Here is a 20,995-nt window from a genome sequence, read left to right as displayed (position 1 = left end):
TGTTTCCCAAGCTGCTATCGAACTCCTAAGTTCAAGTGATAGGCCTGCCTTGGCCTCCGCAAGTGCCAGTATTAAGGTGTCACCTGGCTATAATTTAAAAAATATATTTTGTGTTCAAACACTTGGACAGGTTCTCATCAGTCCTTATTTCTTAGGTACCAAACCTTGTGCGTTGTACCTCATCTCTAATTCAAAGCTTCTGTTAACATTTTCTGGGGCGGGCACGGTGGCTCAATTCTGTAATCAGAGCACTTTGGGAGGTGCCGCTGCACTCCAGCCTGGGTGGTAGAACAAGACTGGCTCAAAAACAAAAACAAAAAAAAATGTTCTGGGCTGGGCATGGTGGCTCATGCCTGGCCAACATGGCAAAACCCCCTCAAAAAAAAAAGGATTGTAAGTGAAATTTTTTAAGTTTAGATGAATGGGTATAGCATATTTTTTGTCCATATTGATAGGTCGTGATATTGGTGCTATAGTTTCCTAAACTTAGCTATTTCCAGGGAGGGCAGGTTGAGGGTGATTGCTACAGTAGCATGAGGGTTGTGTCCCCCATTTTAGTTCTAGGCTAATTGAAATTTCTCCTGTTTAGCGGGAATTCTTTTGAGAAATTTTTTTAAAAAGTACAATTTTTTATTTGTGGATCACCCAGCATTGTACCAAATAGGAAAAGATACAGGCTATGTAGGGAGGAGGCTGGCACTTTGTGAAAAACTTAACATCTAGTTGCTTTGATAGAGAGTGATTAAATAAATTGGTAACTAAGGGTCTAAGTAGTTGTGAATACGGAGTAAGACTTCCTGGTCGAATCTAGCAGCCTGTGCAAATAAGAGGACAACTGAAATGGAGTTCTAGGGTGGCAGTAGGATGGAGAATTTTAACACTGAATTCTAAGGATTTTGTAAAGGCTTATTCTAATCCCTACGTTCTGTCATCTTTGTGCACTTGAACTTTGAACAATATGGGTTTGACCCCTTTTAGGTGGATTTTTTCCAACCAAATGCAGGTCAAAAATACTGTATTTGTAAAATGCCAAACCCATGAATACGGAGGGTTCTGCACGGCCAACTTTAGGACTTAAGTAGGCTCTGATTTTGGTATGCTTGGTGGTGGAGTGGTCATTTTTTTTTTTCTTTTTTTTTTTAATTTATTTATTATTATTAAACTTCAAGTTGTAGGGTACATGTGCACAACGTGCAGATTTGCTACCTTTTTTTTTTTTTTTAATTTATTTATTATTATTAAACTTCAAGTTGTGGTGGAGTGGTCATTAAACCACTCCTCCCGAATATACCAAGGGACAAATTGTGTTTGTTTTTTTTTTTTTTTTTTTTTTTTTTTTTGAGACAGTCTCGCTCTGTCACTGAGGCTGGAATGCAATGGCACGATTTTGACACACTGCAACCTCTGCATCCCGGGTTCAAGTGATTCTCCTGCCTCAGCCTCTCCAGTAGCTGGGAATACAGGCATGTGCCACCACGCCCAGCTAATTTTTATATTTTTAGTAGAGATGGGGTTTCACCATGTTGGCCAGGCTGATCTCGAACTTCTGACTTCGGGTGATCCGTCCGCCTCGGCCTCCCAAAGTGCTGGGATTCAGGCGTGAGCCACTGCACCCGGCCAATTGTGTTTTTTAGACCTGTGGGTTTCATTTAAACATTGACCGCAATTAAGTGTTGAATGTCTATTCCTACTAGTAAAAAGCGTCATATATCGCCACCAAATCTCTTTCCCATAACACCGTATGGTAAAATACATTTCAGAAATACCATAGCATGAATAATATTTTGCAGGTGGATTTGGAGGTAAGGAAACAAGTTCGTGCAATAATTCAAGTGGTAAGAGATGAAGGGCTAAATTTAGGCAATGGTAATGGGATCTGGAATCCAGGTATATGTAGGTGGTCAAATAAGGCGTGGTGACATCTCGTTTAAGATATTGCCAGGCTTGGCCAGGCGCAGTGGCTCACGCTTGTAATCCCAGCCCTTTGGGAGACCGAGGCAGGCGGATCACAAGGTCAGGAGTTCGAGACCAGCTGGGCCAACACAGTGAAACACTGTCTCTACTAAAAATACACAAATTAGCTGGGCATGGTGGCACATGCCTGTAATCCCAGCTGCTCGGGAGGCTGAGGCAGGAGAATCGCTTGAACCTGGGAGGCAGAGGTTGCAGTGAGCCGAGATCCCACCACTGCACTCCAGTATGGGCAAAAGAGCAAGACATGGTCTCACAAATAAGGCCAGGCGAGGTGGCTCATGCCTATAATCCCAGCACTTTGGGAGGCTGAGGCGGGCAGATAATGAGGTCAGGAGTTCAAGACCAGCCTGGCCAACATAGTGAAACCCCGTCTCTACTAAAAATACAAAAAGTAGCCATGCATGGTGGTGCATGCCTGTAGTCCCAGCTACTTGGGAGGCTAAGGCAGGAGAATTGCTCGAACCTGGGAGGCAGAGGTGGTGGTGAGCCGAGACGGCGCCACTGCACTCCAGCCTGGGCAATAGAGCGAGATTCTGTCTCAGAAAAATAATAATAAAAATTAATAGTGGCCGGGCACGGTGGCTCACGCCTGTAATCCCAGCACTCTGGAAGGCCAAGGCGGGCGGATTATGAGGTCAGGAGATCGAGACCATCCTGGCTAACACAGTGAAACCCCATCTTTACTAAAAAATACAAAAAATTAGCCAGGCGTGGTGGCGGCCACCTGTAGTCCCAGCTAATCGGGAGGCTAAGGCAGGAGAATGGCGTGAACCTAGGAGGCAAAGCTTGCAGTGAGCTGAGATCCGGCCACTGCACTCCAGCCTGGGCGACAGATCGAGACTCCGTCTCAAAAATAAATAAATAAATAAATAAATAAATAATAGGTCAAAACATACCACTAAATTAAAAGATAACATTAGAAGAAAACATTTACAACGTGTTTAACAAAGCATTTCAAGAACACTTAATTGTGACAAGCCAAAAGGAAAAAATTGGCAAAAGATGGAAACAATTAACTGAAGATATACAACTGGCCAACAAACATGAAAATATTCCATCTTACTCGCCATTAGACCTGAGCGTGGTGGCTCATGCCTGTCATCTCAACACTTTGGAAGTCCAAGGAAGACAGATTACTTGAGCGTCCCCCTGTCCCCCCACCGGGCTTGAAGCTAGCCATGGGCAACATGTCGAAACCCTGTCTTTACAAAAATTAGCAGGGCCTGATGGTGTGTGCATATGACTGTGGTCCCAGCTACTCAGGAGGTAGAGGTGGGAGGACTTGAGCCTGGGAGGCTCTAGTTCAAGAACTATTTGAACCCAGGAGTTGAAGGCTGCAGTGAGCCATAATTGCTCCACTGTACTGCAGCCTGGGAGATAGAGCAAGACCCTGCCTCAATTAAAAAAAAAAAAAAAAAGTGGCTCTTGCCTGTAATCTCAGCACTTTGGGAGGCCGAGGAGGGCAGATCATCTGAGGTCAGGAGTTCAAGATCAGCCTGGCCAATATGGTGAAACCCCTTCTCTACTAAAAATACAAAAAAATTAGCCGGGCGTTGTGGCGGGAGCCTGTAGTCTCAGCTACTCAGGAGGCTGAGGCAGGAGAATTGCTTGAACCTGGGAGGCGGAGGTTGCAGTGAGCCTAGATCATGCCACTGCACTCCAGCCTGGGCAACAGAGTAAGACTCTGTCTCAAAAAAAAAAAAAAAAAAAAAAAGAAAGAAATGTCAGAGTAGCCCGGGGGTGGTGGCTCACGTCTGTAATCCCAAAACATCCCGCCAGAGTTCGAGGTGGGCGGATCACCTGAGTTCAGGAGTTCAAGACCAACCTTGCCAACATGGTGAAACCCTGTCTCTAGTAAAAATACAAAAAAATTAGCCGGATGTGGTGGTGCATGCCTGTAGTCCCAGCTACTTGGGAGGCTGAGGCAGGAGAATCACTTGAACCTGGGAGACAGAGGTTGCAGTGAGCTGAGATAGCACCATTACACTCCAAACCGGGCAACAAGATTGATACTCCATCTCAAAAAAAAAAAGTAATGTGTTTGATCGTTAATAAAACTCTAATTTTGCCAAGACCCAAATTGGTGATACAAAACCAAAGTTCTCAAATCAGATTAAGTCTTGCTAGAAAGGCGGTAGAGGGACGAAGTCATGGAGCTTCTTCACTTTATTTATTTATTTATTTATTTATTTATTTATTTATTTATTTATTTTTTGAGACAGAGTCTTGCTCTGTCGCCCAGGCTGGAGTGCAGTGGTGGGAGCTCGGCTCACTGTAAGCTCTGCCTCCTGGGTTCACACCGTTCTCCTGCCTCAGCCTCCAGAGTAGCTGGGACTACAGGTGCCCACCACCACACCCGGCTAATTTTTGTGTTTTTAGTAGAGACCGGGTTTCACCTTGTTAGCCAGGATGGTCTCAATCTCCTGACCTCGTGATCCGCCCGCCTCGGCCTCCCCAAAGTGCTGGAATTACAGGCGTGAGCCACTGCGCCCGGCCACTTCTTCACTTTTATATAAAATTATCTCCTTTTTTTTGAGATGGGGTCTCACTATGTTGCCCAGGCTGGAGTGCAGTGGCACAGATATCAGCTCACTGCAACCTCTATCTCTTAGACTCAAGCAATCCTCCCACCTCAGCCTCCTGAGTAGCCTCCTGCAATGTTGCAATCTTAGATAACTACAACCTCCACCTCCTGGGCTCAAGCCGTCCTCCCATCGCAGCCTCCCCAGTAGCTGGGAAAACAGGCACACACCACCATGCCTGGCTAATTTTTGTATTTTTGTAGAAACAGGGTTTCACCGTCTTGCCCAGTCTGGTCTCCAACTCCTACCTAGACTCACTCAATCCCCCCATCTCAGCCTTCCAAAGTGCTGGGATTACAGGCACAAGCCACCATGCCCAGCCTATAAAATTATCCTTGTTCAGGTCAGAAACAGATGAGGCCATAGATATGATATAACGGGCTCACAAATGACAAAAGGAATCTTTATTTTGATTTTTCATCTCTGCTTTTTTTTTTTAAGCAACCCACGTTGTCTAGAATTTTTTAAAAAATCCTAAACATTTGCCCTATATTACTTTTTCAAGGGCATTATACGAAACAGACTCAGCTCACAAAATGTATGAGAGGAACAAATTATTGAATGGATTGGATAGGATCCAATTGACATTAGTCAATAGTAAACAAAAATAATAATATCATGTATATGTAGGGCTAATTTTGTGCCAGGCATTGTTCTCAATTCTTCTTTCTTATATTAGCCTACTTAATTCTCAAAACAATCCTAGGATATAATCCCCATTGTTAGTAGTAGTATCCCTTTTATGGATGAGGAAACTGATGTAAAGAGATTAAATAACTTGCCCAATGATAGCTAGTGAGTGGAAAACACAAGATTCCCAAACTGGCTCCAATGACAATATTTCTTTTTTTTTTTTTTTTTTGATATGGAGTTACACTCTTGTTGCCCAGGCTGGAGTGCAATGGTGCGATCTCAGCTCACCGCAACCTCTGCCTCCTGGGTTCAAGTGATTGTTTCGTCTCAGCCTCCTGAGTAGCTGGGATTACAGGCATGTGCCACCATGCCTGGCTAATTTTGTACTTTTAGTAGAGACAGGGTTTCTCTGTGTGGGTCAGGCTGGTCTCGAACTCCCAACCTCAGGTGATCTGCTCACCTTGGCCTCCCAAAGTGCTGGGATTACAGGCGTGAGCCACTGCACCCAGACTAATTTTTTGTATTTTTACCAGAGTCCCAGTTTCATCATGTTGGCCGTGCTGGTCTCAGGTGATCTATCCGCCTTGGACTTTCAAAGTGCAGGGATTACAGGTGTAAGCCACCACACCCCGCCAAAATCCTATGTTTTAGATGCAGTCCATTGAAATTACTTTTGATCCCACTCCACCATGGAATGATTTCCTGGTTGCCAAACCCAAACCCAAAGGATTTTTTTCAGCCCTATTTTTTTTTCTTTTTCTTTTTTTGTAGAGACAGGGTCTCACTATGTCAGCCAGCATAGAGTACAGTGGCTCAATCTTAGCTCTCTGCAACCTCCACCTCCTGGGCTCAAACCATCTTCCCACCTCAACCTCCCCAGTAGCTGGGTCTACTGGCACATGCCACACCTGGCTAATTTTTTTTTTTTTTTGTATTTTTTTACATATTTTTTAGAGATGAGGTTTCACCACGTTGCCCAGGCTGGTATTGAACTCCTGAGCTCAAGTGATACACCCACCTCGGCTTCCCAAAGTGCTGGGATTACAGGATGAGCCGCCGTGCCCAGCCCAGCCCTTTTTACTTATTTTATTTATTTATTTATTTATTTATTATTTATGTATTAATTATTTTTGAGACGGAGTCTTGCTCTGTCACCAGGCTGGAGTGCAGTGGCGGGATCTTGGCTCACTGCAACCTCCGCCTCCCAGGGTCAAGCCATTCTCCTGCCTCAGCCTCCCCAGTAGCTGGGACTGCAGGTGCCCGCCACCACGCCCTGCTAATTTTTGTATTTTTAGTAGAGCCAGGGTTACACCATGTTGGCCAGGATGGTCTCGATTTCCTGACCTCATGATCCGCCCGCCTCGGCCTCCCAGAGTGCTGGGATTACGGGTGTGAGCCACCGCACCCGGCCTATTTTATTTTATATATTTATTTTATGTTTTGAGACAAAGTCTCACTCTGTCGCCCAAGCTGGAGTGCAGTGGTGCGATCTCGGCTCACTGCAACCTCTGCCTCCCGGGTTCAAAAGATTCTCCTGCTTCAGCCTCCTGAGTAGCTGGGAGTATAGGCGCCTGCCATCACGCCTGGTTAATTTTTTTTTTTTTTTTTTTTTTTTTTTTTTTGAGACGGAGTCTCGCTCTGCCGCCCAGGCTGCAGTCCAATGGCGCGATCTCGGCTCACTGCAAGCTCTGCCTCCCGGGTTCATGCCATTCTCCTGCCTCAGCTTCCCGAGTAGCTGGGACTACAGGTGCCCGCCACCACGCCGGGCTAATTTTTTGTATTTTTAGTAGAGACGGGATTTCACCATGTTAGCCAGGATGGTCTCGATCTCCTGACCTCGTGATCCGCCCGCCTTGGCTTCCCAAAGTGCTGGGATTACAAGATTGAGCCACCGCGCCCGGCTAATTTTTGTATTTTTAGTAGAGATGGGGTTTCACCTTGTTGGCCAGGCTGGTCTCCAACTCCTGACCTCAAGTGATCCAGCTGCTTCGGCCTCCCAAAGTGCTGGGATTACAAACGTGAGCCACCGCTCCCGGACTACACTAAGAATTTCTAGGCAGGGAGCGGTGGCTCACGCTTGTAATCCCAGCACTTTCGGAGGCCGAGGTGGGCGGATCAGGAGGTCAGGAAGTCGAGACCATCCTGGCTAACATAGTGAAACCCCGTATCTACTAAAAAAAAAATACAAAAAATTAGCCGGGCGTGGTGGCGAGCGCCCGTAGTCCCAGCTACTTGGGAGGCTGAGGCAGGAGAATGGCGTGAACCCGGGAGGCAGAGCTTGCAGTGAGCCGAGATCGCGCCACTGCATTCCCGCCTGGGCGACAGAGCGAGACTCCGTCTCAAAAAGAAGAAGAAAAAAAGAATTTCTATTCACATTTCATAGCTGAGGTCTCTCAGCTTCCTTCAAGGTAGACAATTCTGTATCTCTAGGTGACCCAAATTTATCCCCTCCTCTTTCGTGCACCCAGTTTATACTTAACCAGGAACCATCACATTATTGCATTGTCTATTCACCTGGACCTTGAAAGGAAGGTCCTGAGTCTTATTTATCTTATTGAGTCTCCTCAATACCCAGCTAAAGTACTGGTTACATTAGTTTCCTTCATTTTAATAGGTTTAAATGATAAAGATCCTGTCTAGGATGCTAATCTGGTGCAATCTCCTGGAAGCTTCCAATTTCACTACTTCGAGAGAGAAACCGTATTTTGGCTCTAAAGAGGGCTCCTGACTTCGCCACGCTCACCTTCAATGGTGCTTCACGGCGCAACCACTTCCCCTGTGGTTGTCACCTAGATCAAGGACCTATCTAAGGAGAAAACCCAAGGACAGGCAAAGACAGCCCACGCACTTTCAACAGGAACTCGGCCCCTTTCCTAAACGTAGTTCCTCTGATTACCCTCTCCAATTGACGTCTCTATGATCCAATTAGGTTTCGAGGCTCAGAGTGTCGCCCTCTAACCTCACACTGTCCAATAAAAAAAGGAGTTTCAGATTAGCACCAGTTTTGACCAATGGATGAGAAGATGAGCGTGTATTAACCTGTAGAAGCAGCACTGAGAATGATGAGCAGCCAATTTACCCAATGGACCTGCCTACAGCAGCGTAGGCCTCGCCCCAACTGCAGGAGAGCAGGCGGCGGGGGTTGCTGCAGCGATCAGTCACCACCCGGACTCCGCCATGTTGGGTCTTGTGGGTCGTGTGGCCACTGCTTCGGCCTCCGGGGCCTTGCGGGGACTCACTCCTTCAGCGTCGCTACCCCCAGCTCAGCTCTTACTGCGGGCCGCTCCGACGGCGGTCCATCCTGGTAAGTGCTTTTCTCTAGGAGCTAAAGTTCCATTTTGCCGCCCCATGACCTTGAGCCGGGGAACGATGGTAGCTCGGGCCTAAGGGATCTGTGGTGCTAAAAGTATGCCTGGAGCCGCATTTTGCTCTCTAATGGCAGGAGAACAAGAATGGGACACCCATAGAAGGTTTCTTTGACCCAGCTCTGTCCCGTTCTGTATGAAGTTCTTTGTGTGACGGAAAAGGTGCGGGCAGGTGCGTTGACCTTCCCGTTGAATAGGGATATTGAACTCTCGAAAAATGGGTTATTGTGCATGCGGATGGGAAGGCTGTGCAGGCGCTTTATCGATCGCTGCGCGGCCTTCCCTCTTGGACACGCCTTCCGTACAAGCGGAAAGAGGCCTGACTTCGGCTGAGTTTTCCTCTTATTGTGTAAATCTTGGCTTCCGATAACCTTTTACTGTACTGACCCCAGCTCCTTCCAATATCTTTTGTCTGTTAGTCAGGGACTATGCGGCGCAAACATCTCCTTCGCCAAAAGCAGGCGCCGCCACCGGGCGCATCGTGGCGGTCATTGGCGCAGTGGTGGACGTCCAGTTTGATGAGGGACTACCACCAATTCTAAATGCCCTGGAAGTGCAAGGCAGGGAGACCAGACTGGTTTTGGAGGTGGCCCAGCATTTGGGTAAGTAGAATTTATTAGGAATAGTAAAGACCTTGTGTAGCCCAAGTATCCCAAAAACCAAGCTGTCTCCCTCTGTGATGATTTTATCAAAATGACTTTCGTTCTTCTGAGTTTGCTGAAGCCGCATTTAGGTACTGAGAAGGAGTCTTGGTCGACTTAGGTCTTGATACCAATTTTTACTTAATGTATAACCCTGCAATGCCTTATCTAACAGGTGAGAGCACAGTAAGGACTATTGCTATGGATGGTACGGAAGGCTTGGTTAGAGGCCAGAAAGTACTGGATTCTGGTGCACCAATCAAAATTCCTGTTGGTCCTGAGACTTTGGGCAGAATCATGAATGTTATTGGAGAACCTATTGATGAAAGAGGTCCCATCAAAACCAAACAGTAAGTTGCTCTTAATGCATCTGTGGACGAAGAAACTTCTGTTATTTGCAGTTTTACACATTAAGGTGACACGTTCTCATAAAGCAGAATTTGTCTTATGATACCTTCGATTATTAAAATCACACAGCGCAGTTTCACCTGAAGAAATTAGGATGCAGAATTTCTGATTGACAAAAACCTACTACTTGAGGGTTTTTTTTTTTTGTTTGAGAAGGAGTTTTGCTCTCGACTCAACTGCACCCTCCACCTCCTGGGTTCAAGCGATTCTCCTGCCTCAGCCTCCTGAGTAGCTGGGATTACAGGTGCATGCCACCATGCCTGGCTAATTTTTGTATTTTTAGTACAGACGGGGTTTCACCATGTTGGCCAGGCTGGTCTCGAACTCCTGATTTCAGGTGATCCACCCACTTCAGCCCCCCAAAGTGCTGGGATAACAGACATGACCCACTGCGCCCGTCTAGTTGAGTATTTTTAAGACTTGATCTTACTGCTTAGGTTTAGGAGTCTCCAAAACTTGTAGGTTTTTGTATTTGCTATTGCTATGTGAGGGAATGCTGTTAGGTTAAGGCTCAGTAAAATGAAAAATTTATGACAGTTAAAGTAAGGGAATGGGATTATTGTTTTAGGATTTTCTTTATTGCAGAAAGTTGGGTTAGATCCTGGATGATAGTTGATTTAATTTATACAACAAAGGGGAGATAAGACTGTGGTTCCTTAAGTAAAGGGATGGACTTGAGAGTTGATAGGGAAGGATATATAAGATTATCATTTGCTTTCAACAAGGTGAATAGATACCAATCCTCTCTTCTACTTTTACAGATTTGCTGCCATTCATGCTGAGGCTCCAGAGTTCATGGAAATGAGTGTTGAGCAGGAAATTCTGGTGACTGGTATCAAGGTTGTGGATCTGCTAGCTCCCTATGCCAAGGGTGGCAAAATTGGTATGTTATTAAAGGGTACATATTTTCCAAACCTAATATGGGAGGAAAAACTCATACACTGTCACGAGTGGATATTGACATCTATTCCTCACTGATGAGTACATTCTTTCATTCTTCTGAGTTTGCTGAAGCCATATGCAATTTCTGAGAAGGAATAGGATGGAAGGAAGCAATTCCTTTTTTGGAAGTTTGCTTATTTAGGAAAGCAGAACTCTTAAATATTCTTTCTTTTCAACCTCTTATAGGGCTTTTTGGTGGTGCCGGAGTTGGCAAGACTGTACTGATCATGGAGTTAATCAACAATGTCGCCAAAGCCCACGGTGGTTATTCTGTGTTTGCTGGTGTTGGTGAGAGGACCCGTGAAGGCAATGATTTATACCATGAAATGATTGAATCTGGTGTTATCAACTTAAAAGATGCCACCTCTAAGGTCAGCATTGAGCTGATTGATGTCCACATGGTAGTGATGCCAGGAAACTATTGCCAACTGAAGCCATGTTCTATATTTTCTATTTGATGTTTTTTTTCTTTTTAAAATAATTTTAATATTTTCATTTTAGTGTCCCAGGACCTACAAAGGAAATCTGTTAGTGTTTTCCCCCCAGCTTCCAATACACTAGTGGACATTTTCTGTTCTCTTTGATACTGACATTAAATAACATTCCCAGGTTTTCTTTTTGGTAGATAGTCCCATCATTTGAAAGCTAATTTTGGGAGGGGTGAATTGGACATGGTACATATGTTTCAGCTAAGCCTATTTTGTACTTTTCACTTAATTTGAAAAGGTTTTTATTTCATTTCTACTATAGTTTTGCCTTAGTAATATAAGAAGCTGTCTTTTTTGTTGTGAACTGCATCTCTAATAGGGAAAAGAAACTTGCACACAAAAATGTTGACACCTTCTGAGAAAGGATCTGTGGTCATTTCTCCGATTTGGGAACCTTCAATATGTGGCTTCTCTACTCCTTTGTCAGGTTTTACGATTATGTATGATTACTGCAGGTAGCGCTGGTATATGGTCAAATGAATGAACCACCTGGTGCTCGTGCCCGGGTAGCTCTTACTGGACTGACTGTGGCTGAATACTTCAGAGACCAAGAAGGTCAAGATGTACTGCTATTTATTGATAATATCTTTCGCTTCACCCAGGCTGGTTCAGAGGTAAGAGGGAAGCTTGAGAGGACCTGGTTCATTTGGCCTTTCTTTGGAGCTATTCAGATGAGGCTAAGGATGTAGACACCTAAGATCTTTTTTTCTTTTAGGTGTCTGCATTATTGGGCAGAATCCCTTCTGCCGTGGGCTATCAGCCTACCCTCGCCACTGACATGGGTACTATGCAGGAAAGAATTACCACTACCAAGAAGGGATCTATCACCTCTGTACAGGTAACAAAAATTACATAGATGAAGATGTGATTTGTAGAAAGGCGGGGTGCAGTGGTGCATCTCAGCTACTGAGGAGGCTGAGGCGGGAAGATTGCTTGAGACCAAGAGATCAGCCTGGGGAACAAAGCGAGACCCTATCTAAAAAAAAAATGTATGTAGAGAGATGTATAAAACTTATTGGGCCAGGCGCGGTGGCTCACGCCTGTAATCCCAACACTTTGGAAGGCCGAGGTGGGCAGATCATGAGATCAGGAGTTAGAGACCAGCCTGGCCAACATGGTAAAACCCTGTCTCTACTAAAGATACCGCCGGGCGCGGTGGCTCAAGCCTGTAATCCCAGCACTTTGGGAGGCCGAGACGGGCGGATCACGAGGTCAGGAGATCGAGACCATCCTGGCTAACATGGTGAAACCCCGTCTCTACTAAAAATACAAAAAACTAGCCGGGCGAGGTGGCAGGCGCCTGTGGTCCCAGCTACTCGGGAGGCTGAGGCAGGAGAATGGCGTGAACCTGGGAGGCGGAGCTTGCAGTGAGCTGAGATCTGGCCACTGCACTCCAGTCTGGGCGACAGAGCGAGACTCCGTCTCAAAAAAAAAAAAAAAAAAAAAAAAGATACAAAAAATCAGCCGGGCATGGTGGCGGACGCCTGTAATCCCAGCTACTCAGAGGCTGAGGCAGGAGAATCGCTTGAATCCCGGAGGCAGAGGTTGCAGTGAGCAGATATCGCGCCATTGCACTCCAGCCTGGGCAACAGGGCGAGACTCCGTCTCAAATAAATAAATAACTTAGTTATTTACATCTCAAAAAGGTCTGTTAACTGGGGTTCATGAGCTCCCTGGAATAATGTGTAAAAGTCTGTGTGTGTGCATGTTAAAGACCCTAAAAGGTTAAGAAATACCCAAAATAATTGAAGGTAGGTCGGGTGGGGTGGCTCACGCCTGTAATCTTAGCACTTTTGGAGACCAAGGCAGGCGAATCACTTGAGGTTAGGAGTTCGAAACCAGCATGGCCAACATAGTGAAACCCCGTCTCTGCTAAAACTACAAAAAACTAGCCAGGCGTAGTGGTGTGTGCTAGTAATCCCAGCTAGTCGGGGGGCTGAGGCAGGAGAATCGTTTGAATCCGGGAGGTTGCAATGAGCCAAGATTGGGGCACTGCACTCCAGCTTGGGTGACAGAGTAAGGCTCTGTCTCAAAAAAAACATAAATGAAGGTATACATTTAAATGTAGATCACAAAGCAATGGTTTCTAGTCTAAGGGGAGTCCAGAGCTATATGGGAACTTAGCATTAAATATTTACTGTATTAGGGCTGGGTGCAGTGGCTCATGCCTATAATTCTAGCACTTTGGGAGGCCAAGGCAGGTGGATCATGAGGTCAGGAAATCGAGACCATCCTGACTAGCACAGTGAAACCCCATCTCTACTAAAAATACAAAAGATTAGCTGGGCGTGGTGGCACCTGCCTGTAGTTCCAGCTACTTGGGAGGCTGAGGCAGGATAATTGCTTGAACCTGGGAGGCGGAGGTTGCAGGAGGTTGTGGTGAGCTGAGACTGCACCACTGCACTCCAGCCTGGGCAACAGAGAGATACTCCATCTCAAAAAAAAAAAAAATTACTGCATTAATATATACATTTTCAAATATATATAGATGGGATATATAGTAAAATTACATGAATTTTATGTATAGTAAGAACATGGCTAAACTGTAGAAACTTTTCATGATTCAATTTAATGAACTATTGTGCAAGAAGTTTTTTGTTCTTGTTTTTAAATCTTTTTTTTTTTTTTTTTGAGATGGAGTTTCACCCTCATTGCCCAGGCTGGAGTGCAGTGGGCGCGATCTTGGCTCACTGCAACCTCCACCTCCTGGGTTCAGGTGATCCCTGGGTTCAGGTGATTCCTTTGTCTCAGCCTCCTGAGTAGCAGGGATCATAGGCACCCAACACCAGGCCCAGTTAATTTTTGTATTTTTAGTAGAGATGGGGTTTCACCATGTTAGTCAGGCTGGTCTTGAACTCGTGACCTCAGGTGATCTGCCCGACTCAGCCTCCCAAGGTGTTGGGCTTACAGGCGTGAGCCACTGCACCTGGCTTTTTGAGACAGTCTGTCGCCTAGGCTAGAGTGCAGTGGCACGATCTTGGCTCACTATAACCTCCACCTCCCAGGTTCAAGCGATTCACCTGCCTCAGCCTCCTGCGTAGCTGGAATTACAGGCATGCGCCACCACGCCTGGCTAATTTTTGTATTTTTTTTTTTTTAGTAGAGACGGGGTTTTACTATGTTGGTCAGGCTGGTCTCGAACTGACCTCGTGATCTGCCTGCCTTGGTCTCCCAAAGTGCTAGTTTTACAGGCGTGAGCCACTGTGCCCCACCCCCAGCTTCATGTTTTTAATTCTAAAAGTGGGTATTATTAAAATAGAGTTAAAATACAAGATGAAGAGCAAAAAGAATGATATTAAAAATTCTTTCATCATGGCTGAGAGACCAGATAATCTGTCAGCTTATTCAGCAGGTATTAGGGGTGGTAAGAAGGGTCTTTGGAGTGCTAAATGGAGTGAGATGGTAAAGATACATCAGAAAGGGGGATGGCTTCAGTAAAATTACTTTGGTTTGCTGGGCGTGGTGGCTCACACCTATAATCCCAGCAGTTTGGGAGGCCAAGGCGGGTGGATCACGAGGTTCAAGACTAGCCTGGCCAAGATGGTGAAACCCCATCTCTACTAAAAGTACAAAAAATTAGCCGGATGTGGTGGCGGGCACCTGTAGTCCTAGCCACTCGGGAAGCTGAGGCAGAGAATTGCTTGAATCCAGGAGGCAGAGGTTGCAGTGAGCCGAGATTGCGTCACTGCACTCCAGCCTGGGCGACAGAGCGAGACCCTGTCTCAAAAAAACAGATACTTTTAAAACAAAAAAAATTTTACTTTGGTTCCTGCTGTACTTCATGGGATCTCATTTTAGGCTATCTATGTGCCTGCTGATGACTTGACTGACCCTGCTCCTGCTACTACGTTTGCCCATTTGGATGCTACCACTGTACTGTCACGTGCCATTGCTGAGCTGGGCATCTATCCAGCTGTGGATCCTCTAGACTCCACCTCTCGCATCATGGATCCCAACATTGTTGGCAGTGAGCATTACGATGTTGCCCGTGGGGTGCAAAAAATCCTGCAGGTGAGTATATTACTATGTGGGATTGCTGTCCAGAAAGTTAAAAAGAGGGATTGTGGGGACTGTATTAGGACTGGATCTTTCTTAGTGATTTGTGTGATTTGTTTTGGAGCAAGGAAAGTTGAGGCTAGCAATTGCTAGTGAGAGCTAATGAGGTCTCTTGAGTTTCCAGGTACTTAACTCTGTGGCATGCAATATTTTTCTTTTTTTCTTTTTTTATTTGAGATGGCGTCTCTGTCGCTGAAGCTGGAGTGCAGTGGCGCCATCTCGGCTCACTGCAACCTCCGCCTCCCAGGTTCAAGCGATTCACCTGCCTCAGCCTCCTGAGTACCTGGGATTACAGGCGCGCGCCACCACGCCCGGCTAATTTTTCTATTTTTAGTAGAGACGGTTTCACCAGTTGGTCAGGCTGGTCTTGAACTCTTGACCTTGTGATCTGCCCACCTCGCCTCTCAAAGTACTGGGATTACAGGCGTGAGCCACCGCGCCCGGTGGAATGCAGTATTTTTCTAACAGCACCAAACTAGGACTATGGAGAACAAGAAAGACACTAATCTTTCTTGGCTGAGGGTCCTCATACCACCACCACCCTCTCTGCCCCCTAGCATGTAACTTTCCCTTTGTTAGCTTGTCCAAATTAAAGGAATGAGAGTACTTAACTCAGGCTTCTTTTTTCTCATAGGACTACAAATCCCTCCAGGATATCATTGCCATCCTGGGTATGGATGAACTTTCTGAGGAAGACAAGTTGACCGTGTCCCGTGCACGGAAAATACAGCGTTTTTTGTCTCAGCCATTCCAGGTTGCTGAGGTCTTCACAGGTCATATGGGGAAGCTGGTACCCCTGAAGGAGACCATCAAAGGATTCCAGCAGATTTTGGCAGGTGAGATTTTGAGTACAAAGCTCAAAACATAAGATCACAGAAAAGCCAAAATCTTGAATGTTTACTGTGCTGTGGTCCCATTCCAACGACCATCAAGCAATATATAATATACTATGCCTAATTCTATTTTTAATTTAAAAAACAAACTTTCCCATTAATTTTGTTTGAAAATACTCTACATGACTGGATGCGGTGGCTCACACCTATAATCCCAGCACTTTGGGAGGCCAAGCCAGGTGGATCACGAGGTCAGGAGATTGAGACCATCCTGGCTAATGGTGAAACCCCGTATCTACTAAAAATACAAAAAAATTAGCTGGGCGTGGCGGCAGGTGCCTGTAGGGGAGGCTGAGGCAGGAGAATGGCGTGAACCTGGGAGGTGGAGCTTGCAGTGCGCCGAGATCGCGCCACTGCACTCCAGCCTGGGGGACAGAGCAAGACTCCATCTCAAAAAGAAAATACTCTACATTTAATTTGAGTGTGATTTGTTACTTGATGCTTTAGCTCCCTTTTATTTTATACATATTTTTTGAGACTGAGTCTCTGTCGCCCAGGTTGGAGTACACTGGTGAGATCTTGACTGACTGCAACCTCCACCTCCCAGGTTCAGGTGATACTCCAGCCTCAACCATCCAAGTAGCTGGGATTACAGGCACACGCCACCATGCATAATTTTTGTATTTTTAGTAGCCATGGGGTTTCACCATGTTGGCCAGACTTGTCTCAAACTCCTGACCTTAGGTGATCCGCCCGCCTTGGCCTCCCAAAGTGCTGGGATTACAGGTGTGAGCCACCATGCCTGACCCATGTGTTCTTAATTCATACTGTATCATGTCTTGTAAATTTGATTTGTGAGGAAAATTTAAGCTTTCTCAGATGACTTTAAGTCATCACATTCTAACTGATGGCCTCAAGTGGTAAGGAATGTTACACGATGCAGAAAATTGATATCCCTCCACTTCTTACTTTTTTTTTTTCCCCATCATACAGGTGAATATGACCATCTCCCAGAACAGGCCTTCTATATGGTGGGACCCATTGAAGAAGCTGTGGCAAAAGCTGATAAGCTGGCTGAAGAGCATGCGTCGTGAGGGGTCCTTGTCCTCTGTACTGTCCCTCTCCTTGCCCCTAACCCAAAAAGCTTCATTTATCTGTGTTGGCTGCACAAGAGCCTTGATTGAAGATATATTCTGTCTGAACGGTATTTAAGGTTTCCAATAAAATGTACACCCCTCAGAATTTGTCTGATTCTCTTGGTTCTGACAACATAGTCAACACTCAAGGGTTATGTATTTAGTTTTAGTTTTAGAGACACGGTGTCTGGCTGTGTTGCCAAGACTGGTCTCCGACTCCTGGGCTCAAGATCTCCCACCTCAGTCTCCTGAGTAGCTGGGGCTACAGGTGTATGCAGTCTCACATCACTAGCACTATTTTCAACAATTAGATTTTTAGAGTGGCTATAAGAAGCAGGTTCAGCTTGAAGTGGGCCATGTATGTTTGAAATCGGTCCTTAAAACTAGCCATTCTCTTGTTGATGGGCAATCGTACCTCTCATGCGGGGTTTCCTTTGGGTAGTGTGATCTTAGTAGGGCCTCAGTTTGGGGCCTTTAGTTCAATACAAATTGATGTTTTTTTTTTTGTTTTTTTTTTTTGGGGGGAGGGTGCCTCTATTTCATGTGGCACATCCCTACTTCTTGGTTAAAAATAGGTCTTTTTTGAAGGGCATATTGGGAAAAACTCGTTTTAGAAGTAACCGATTTCCAGGGGTTAATCTGAGTTTAATGAATTTTCAAGAAATAGTGATGAATACTGATCTTTGTTAAAATTGAATCAAAACGGTTCTCTACATCTTGGCTAGGCCTTCATGTCTTCAGCAAGTGTACTGAAATACTTCCTGACATTTTGGGCAAGCCTAAATAAAAGTTGCTTGTGATTGCTTGAGGCTATGCAGAGGCATATGAGGCCTAGTTCACCCTCTGTGAAGATCCCTTATGAAAGTCCAGAAAAGAGAATCTCAAGGGAATAGCAATTTTCAGGGTTGCTGGCTTGGGCTTCTAAACTAATGAAGTTAGGTTATTTTCCTTTCATTTTAGCCTACTGAAAGGTGCAAGGGTAGAAGGTGTATTTCACCATTTCAATTTAAAAGAAGCTTGCAAGGTCAGATTGGGTTCCCCTTGTGTTCTTTTCCGGGACCAGACTCATCCTACTGCCCTCTCGCGGTAGCACTGGAGACTCTGCAAGAACTCTGATCCCATTTTCAAATCCACGAAGGCCATTTGCTGGGATGTGGCTCTCAGTTAAGGACTGTTTACAGACCAGCTGGGGCTTTTGTCCTGGGGAGGAGCCTGCATCTATAAGCTCCACCCGCTGAGGCCATCAAGTTAGGTAGAAGCTGGGCGGGGACAAGCTGAGCTCCCAATTCAGAGGCCCCTGGGGGCTGAAGGTTGGGGAGGGCTTTTTGGCGCGGCGCCAGGGGTGGAGTAGGGGCCTCTAAGCTTCCTTCCATCTGCCTATGACGTCCTTGGCAGCAGCCTCTCCCGCAGTCTCTACTGTGTCATGATCTGGACAGAAGGTGGAGCCCCTGAGCTGCTTGTGCTGGTAGTTTGCTCCCAGAAAAGCTTGGATTTGGGGAAATGCTGAGTTATGGGGGTGGGGACACTTCCTCTAGGTCCTGACTCTGGAGTGGGTAAGAAGCTGGTAGAAAAAGCCCTAGCGTACAGGTCAGCCCTTTCTGCTTTGTTTTCTCACGTCACCCGATACAGACCTGGGAACTGAAATCCTAAAGGTCTTTTGCATCCCTCCACCCCTTCCCCCAACACGTTCACGTCCTTCAGCGTTTATCGAGAACCTTCTCCCTCTCAGTAGCTGCAACTATTTATTTCCTTCCCCCTTTGCCCGCCTCTTCTACCACGCCACTGGAGTGTCAACACAGCTCTAACCTTCCTCCATATTTCTCCTGGTCTGCCCTGTCCTCGCCTCCTCCCTCTCTCCACCCAGAGAAGGCCCCGCCCTTCCCTCCTCCCTCCCCACCCAGTCTGTCACACAGGGACATCACCCTACAGCAGTTCAGGCTGTGTGGTTCGCAGGAAGCATACACTGGCTTTTTGATTGTTGCTAGTTCCCAGCTCACAGTTTGGGAGGATCCAACACCAGCCTTCACGTGAAGTGGGGGCCCAAGGACAGTGAGGAGCTGGGTGGTCCCAACCTCGAGCCCTGCCAGCCTGACATGGGTGAGTATGGGGACCAGCCCCGGGGAAGGCCTGAGGGATGCCTACTCCCTCCCTGGCTGACTCAGCAGGGGTGGGGCCTAACCTTTGCTCATTTGGGGGGTGAAGGAGAGGAAACAGGACTCTGGGGGACGGGGGGCACAGGGCTCAGCTGGCGAGGCTGCCGACCACGGGATCCTGAGTATGGGCAAGCCCCAGCTCTAAGTAAGAGCCCCAGACGCACCTTAGGCCAGGGCTTTCCCAACCCCCTCCCCGCCGCCCCGTGGAGGATTGCCCCTGCTCCTCGCCATTTAAGCTGTTGAGATTCAAGGAAATTTTGACAGTACTCACTGCTAGCCCCCATAAAAGTAAAGCCCGCTTTTGGCAGTGCTGGAAGGTCTTTAAAGTGCCTCCCCTCCCTCTCATTTTTCTAAGGCCTTTTAAGTCTGCCTTCTCTCCTCCCCCACCTTGACCCACCTTCAGGTGGGGGCTGCACTGAGCAGCTGCTTCCTGTTGCCCCAGGGACTGAAGCAAGGTTGGTGGTGGTTGGGGGAAAACTGAACCAAAGTCGATTCTCGTGGTCCCACATCAGCCTCACTAGGGCTGCTATTGATGGCCCCCACACTACAGTTACTGAGGGCACTGAGTGGGAGGAAGGATTGAGGTTGAGAGGATGGGAGGTTTTTGCCCTCGTAGCTTCCTGATTCCAAATGCCCCACAGCTGTAGGGATGGGGCCCTGAGGAGCTGAAACACGGGGAACCTGTTCACCTAGTAGGGCGCTGCGCGTGACCCCCAGCAGGTTCGGCCTTGAGTTCCCTCTCCTGCACCCCCAGGGGCCTCCTAGGAGCCCATGTAGCTCTCGCTGCCTTCCCCGGCCACCTTTGTGAGGCGGTCTTTGCTGGTGCCCTGGCAGCGCGGGCAGAGCTTTCCCGAGTCCTTCCTTTCGGACCTACCACCATCCCCCACTTCACCGCAGAAGTTTGTCTCTTTCTGGGATCTGTTCTCTTCCTCCCATCTGGGATCCTTCCTGGTTCTGGCCCCTAGGAGACGCCACCCGCTTCCCTCTCCCCCAGTGGATCCTTCGCGACTGCTCTCCTGAGCGGTTGTCCTCACCTCGGTAGCTCCTGCCCCTTTAAGCACCACCTCCTCCCCTCCGCCGCCGCCGGCCCAGGGCTGGGGGAGGAGGCGCCGCCGCCGCCCGGCTCGGCCACCTGCGCCGCTGCCGCCGCCGCCGCCCGCGGCCCGACCCTGCTCCAGGTGAGGCCCGGCACCCACCTCCAGCTCCGGAGTCCCCTGGCGGGCCGTTCCTGCGGTATCCTGCCCCGGGATTCGGGATCTGACTCTCCCCCTCAGGGAGCTGCCCTTCCTCTCTGCCCTGAACTATCTACTCGCCCATTTTTCCCCTATCCTTTGCGACCGGAATCCGGAGGCTTCTCACGCCTCTCCGCCATCCTCTCCCGAGTACCCTTCCTATTCTGGGCCCAGGATCTCCCCCTCCCCCGCGCCTTCCTCGCCAGAAAAATCTCCCGCGGTCTGGGTTTCGCCTCCTCCCCTCTGGAACCAGCGCTTTCCCACGCCTTCCTAACCCCAATGGGAGGGGGGATACCCACCCCAACTCCTCTCCTTCCCCGTAGTAAGGGGGGCGGGGGAGCAACATCGACAACACTATCTGCCCCTGCTCCGCTCAGCCCTTTAAGTTCAGCTAAGTCTCATCTAAACCTTTTCTGTAGTCCTCACCCCACCCTACATCTCCTGGAGCCTGGGGTCCAACCTCAGCACCGCCTACTGAGCCCAGGTGGGAAGGGCTCTCCTCTTGGGCCTAGGGTTGGTCGGTGCAGCCTAGGAAGGCCCCTCCCCCAGAAC

The 20,995-nt window shown here is 47.5% G+C and overlaps 2 protein-coding genes and 2 non-coding genes across 13 annotated transcripts in view; all 4 read left to right on the top strand.

Annotated features, from left to right (window-relative positions):
* Positions 1-8,324: 8,324 nt before the first annotated feature.
* Positions 8,325-17,164, top strand: ATP5F1B (ATP synthase F1 subunit beta). The gene is made up of 10 exons (XM_008003700.3): positions 8,325-8,493; positions 8,974-9,156; positions 9,371-9,545; positions 10,365-10,486; positions 10,732-10,916; positions 11,489-11,647; positions 11,749-11,871; positions 14,832-15,044; positions 15,724-15,925; positions 16,916-17,164. Exons 1-10 carry the CDS (start codon positions 8,367-8,369, stop codon positions 17,014-17,016), a joined length of 1,590 nt encoding a protein of 529 aa, XP_008001891.1. The 5' UTR covers positions 8,325-8,366; the 3' UTR covers positions 17,017-17,164.
* LOC119624039 (small nucleolar RNA SNORD59) lies at positions 9,226-9,299 on the top strand. Its single transcript, XR_005240128.1, has one exon. It is a non-coding gene; the product is annotated as a small nucleolar RNA SNORD59 (small nucleolar RNA).
* On the top strand, positions 10,573-10,639 carry LOC119624040 (small nucleolar RNA SNORD59). The gene has a single exon (XR_005240129.1). It is a non-coding gene; the product is annotated as a small nucleolar RNA SNORD59 (small nucleolar RNA).
* Positions 17,165-18,957: 1,793 nt separating the features above from the next.
* Positions 18,958-20,995, top strand: part of BAZ2A (bromodomain adjacent to zinc finger domain 2A) — a 40,773-nt gene continuing 38,735 nt past the window's right edge. For 8 of the 10 annotated variants that reach the window (XM_008003687.3, XM_008003680.3, XM_037996932.2 and 5 more), the window contains exon 1: positions 18,959-19,155. In XM_008003687.3, the coding sequence (XP_008001878.3) occupies positions 19,152-19,155 (4 nt within the window). In that variant the 5' untranslated portion in view covers positions 18,959-19,151. Of the gene's footprint in view, positions 19,156-20,995 lie in introns of all 10 variants that reach the window. The other 2 variants (XM_037996937.2, XM_008003681.3) reach the window with 1 other exon arrangement.

Source organism: Chlorocebus sabaeus, chromosome 11, assembly GCF_047675955.1.
Source record: "Chlorocebus sabaeus isolate Y175 chromosome 11, mChlSab1.0.hap1, whole genome shotgun sequence".
Lineage (NCBI taxonomy): Eukaryota > Metazoa > Chordata > Mammalia > Primates > Cercopithecidae > Chlorocebus > Chlorocebus sabaeus.
Note: the sequence above shows the minus strand (reverse complement) of the source record. Positions and strands in the feature narration are given on the sequence as shown.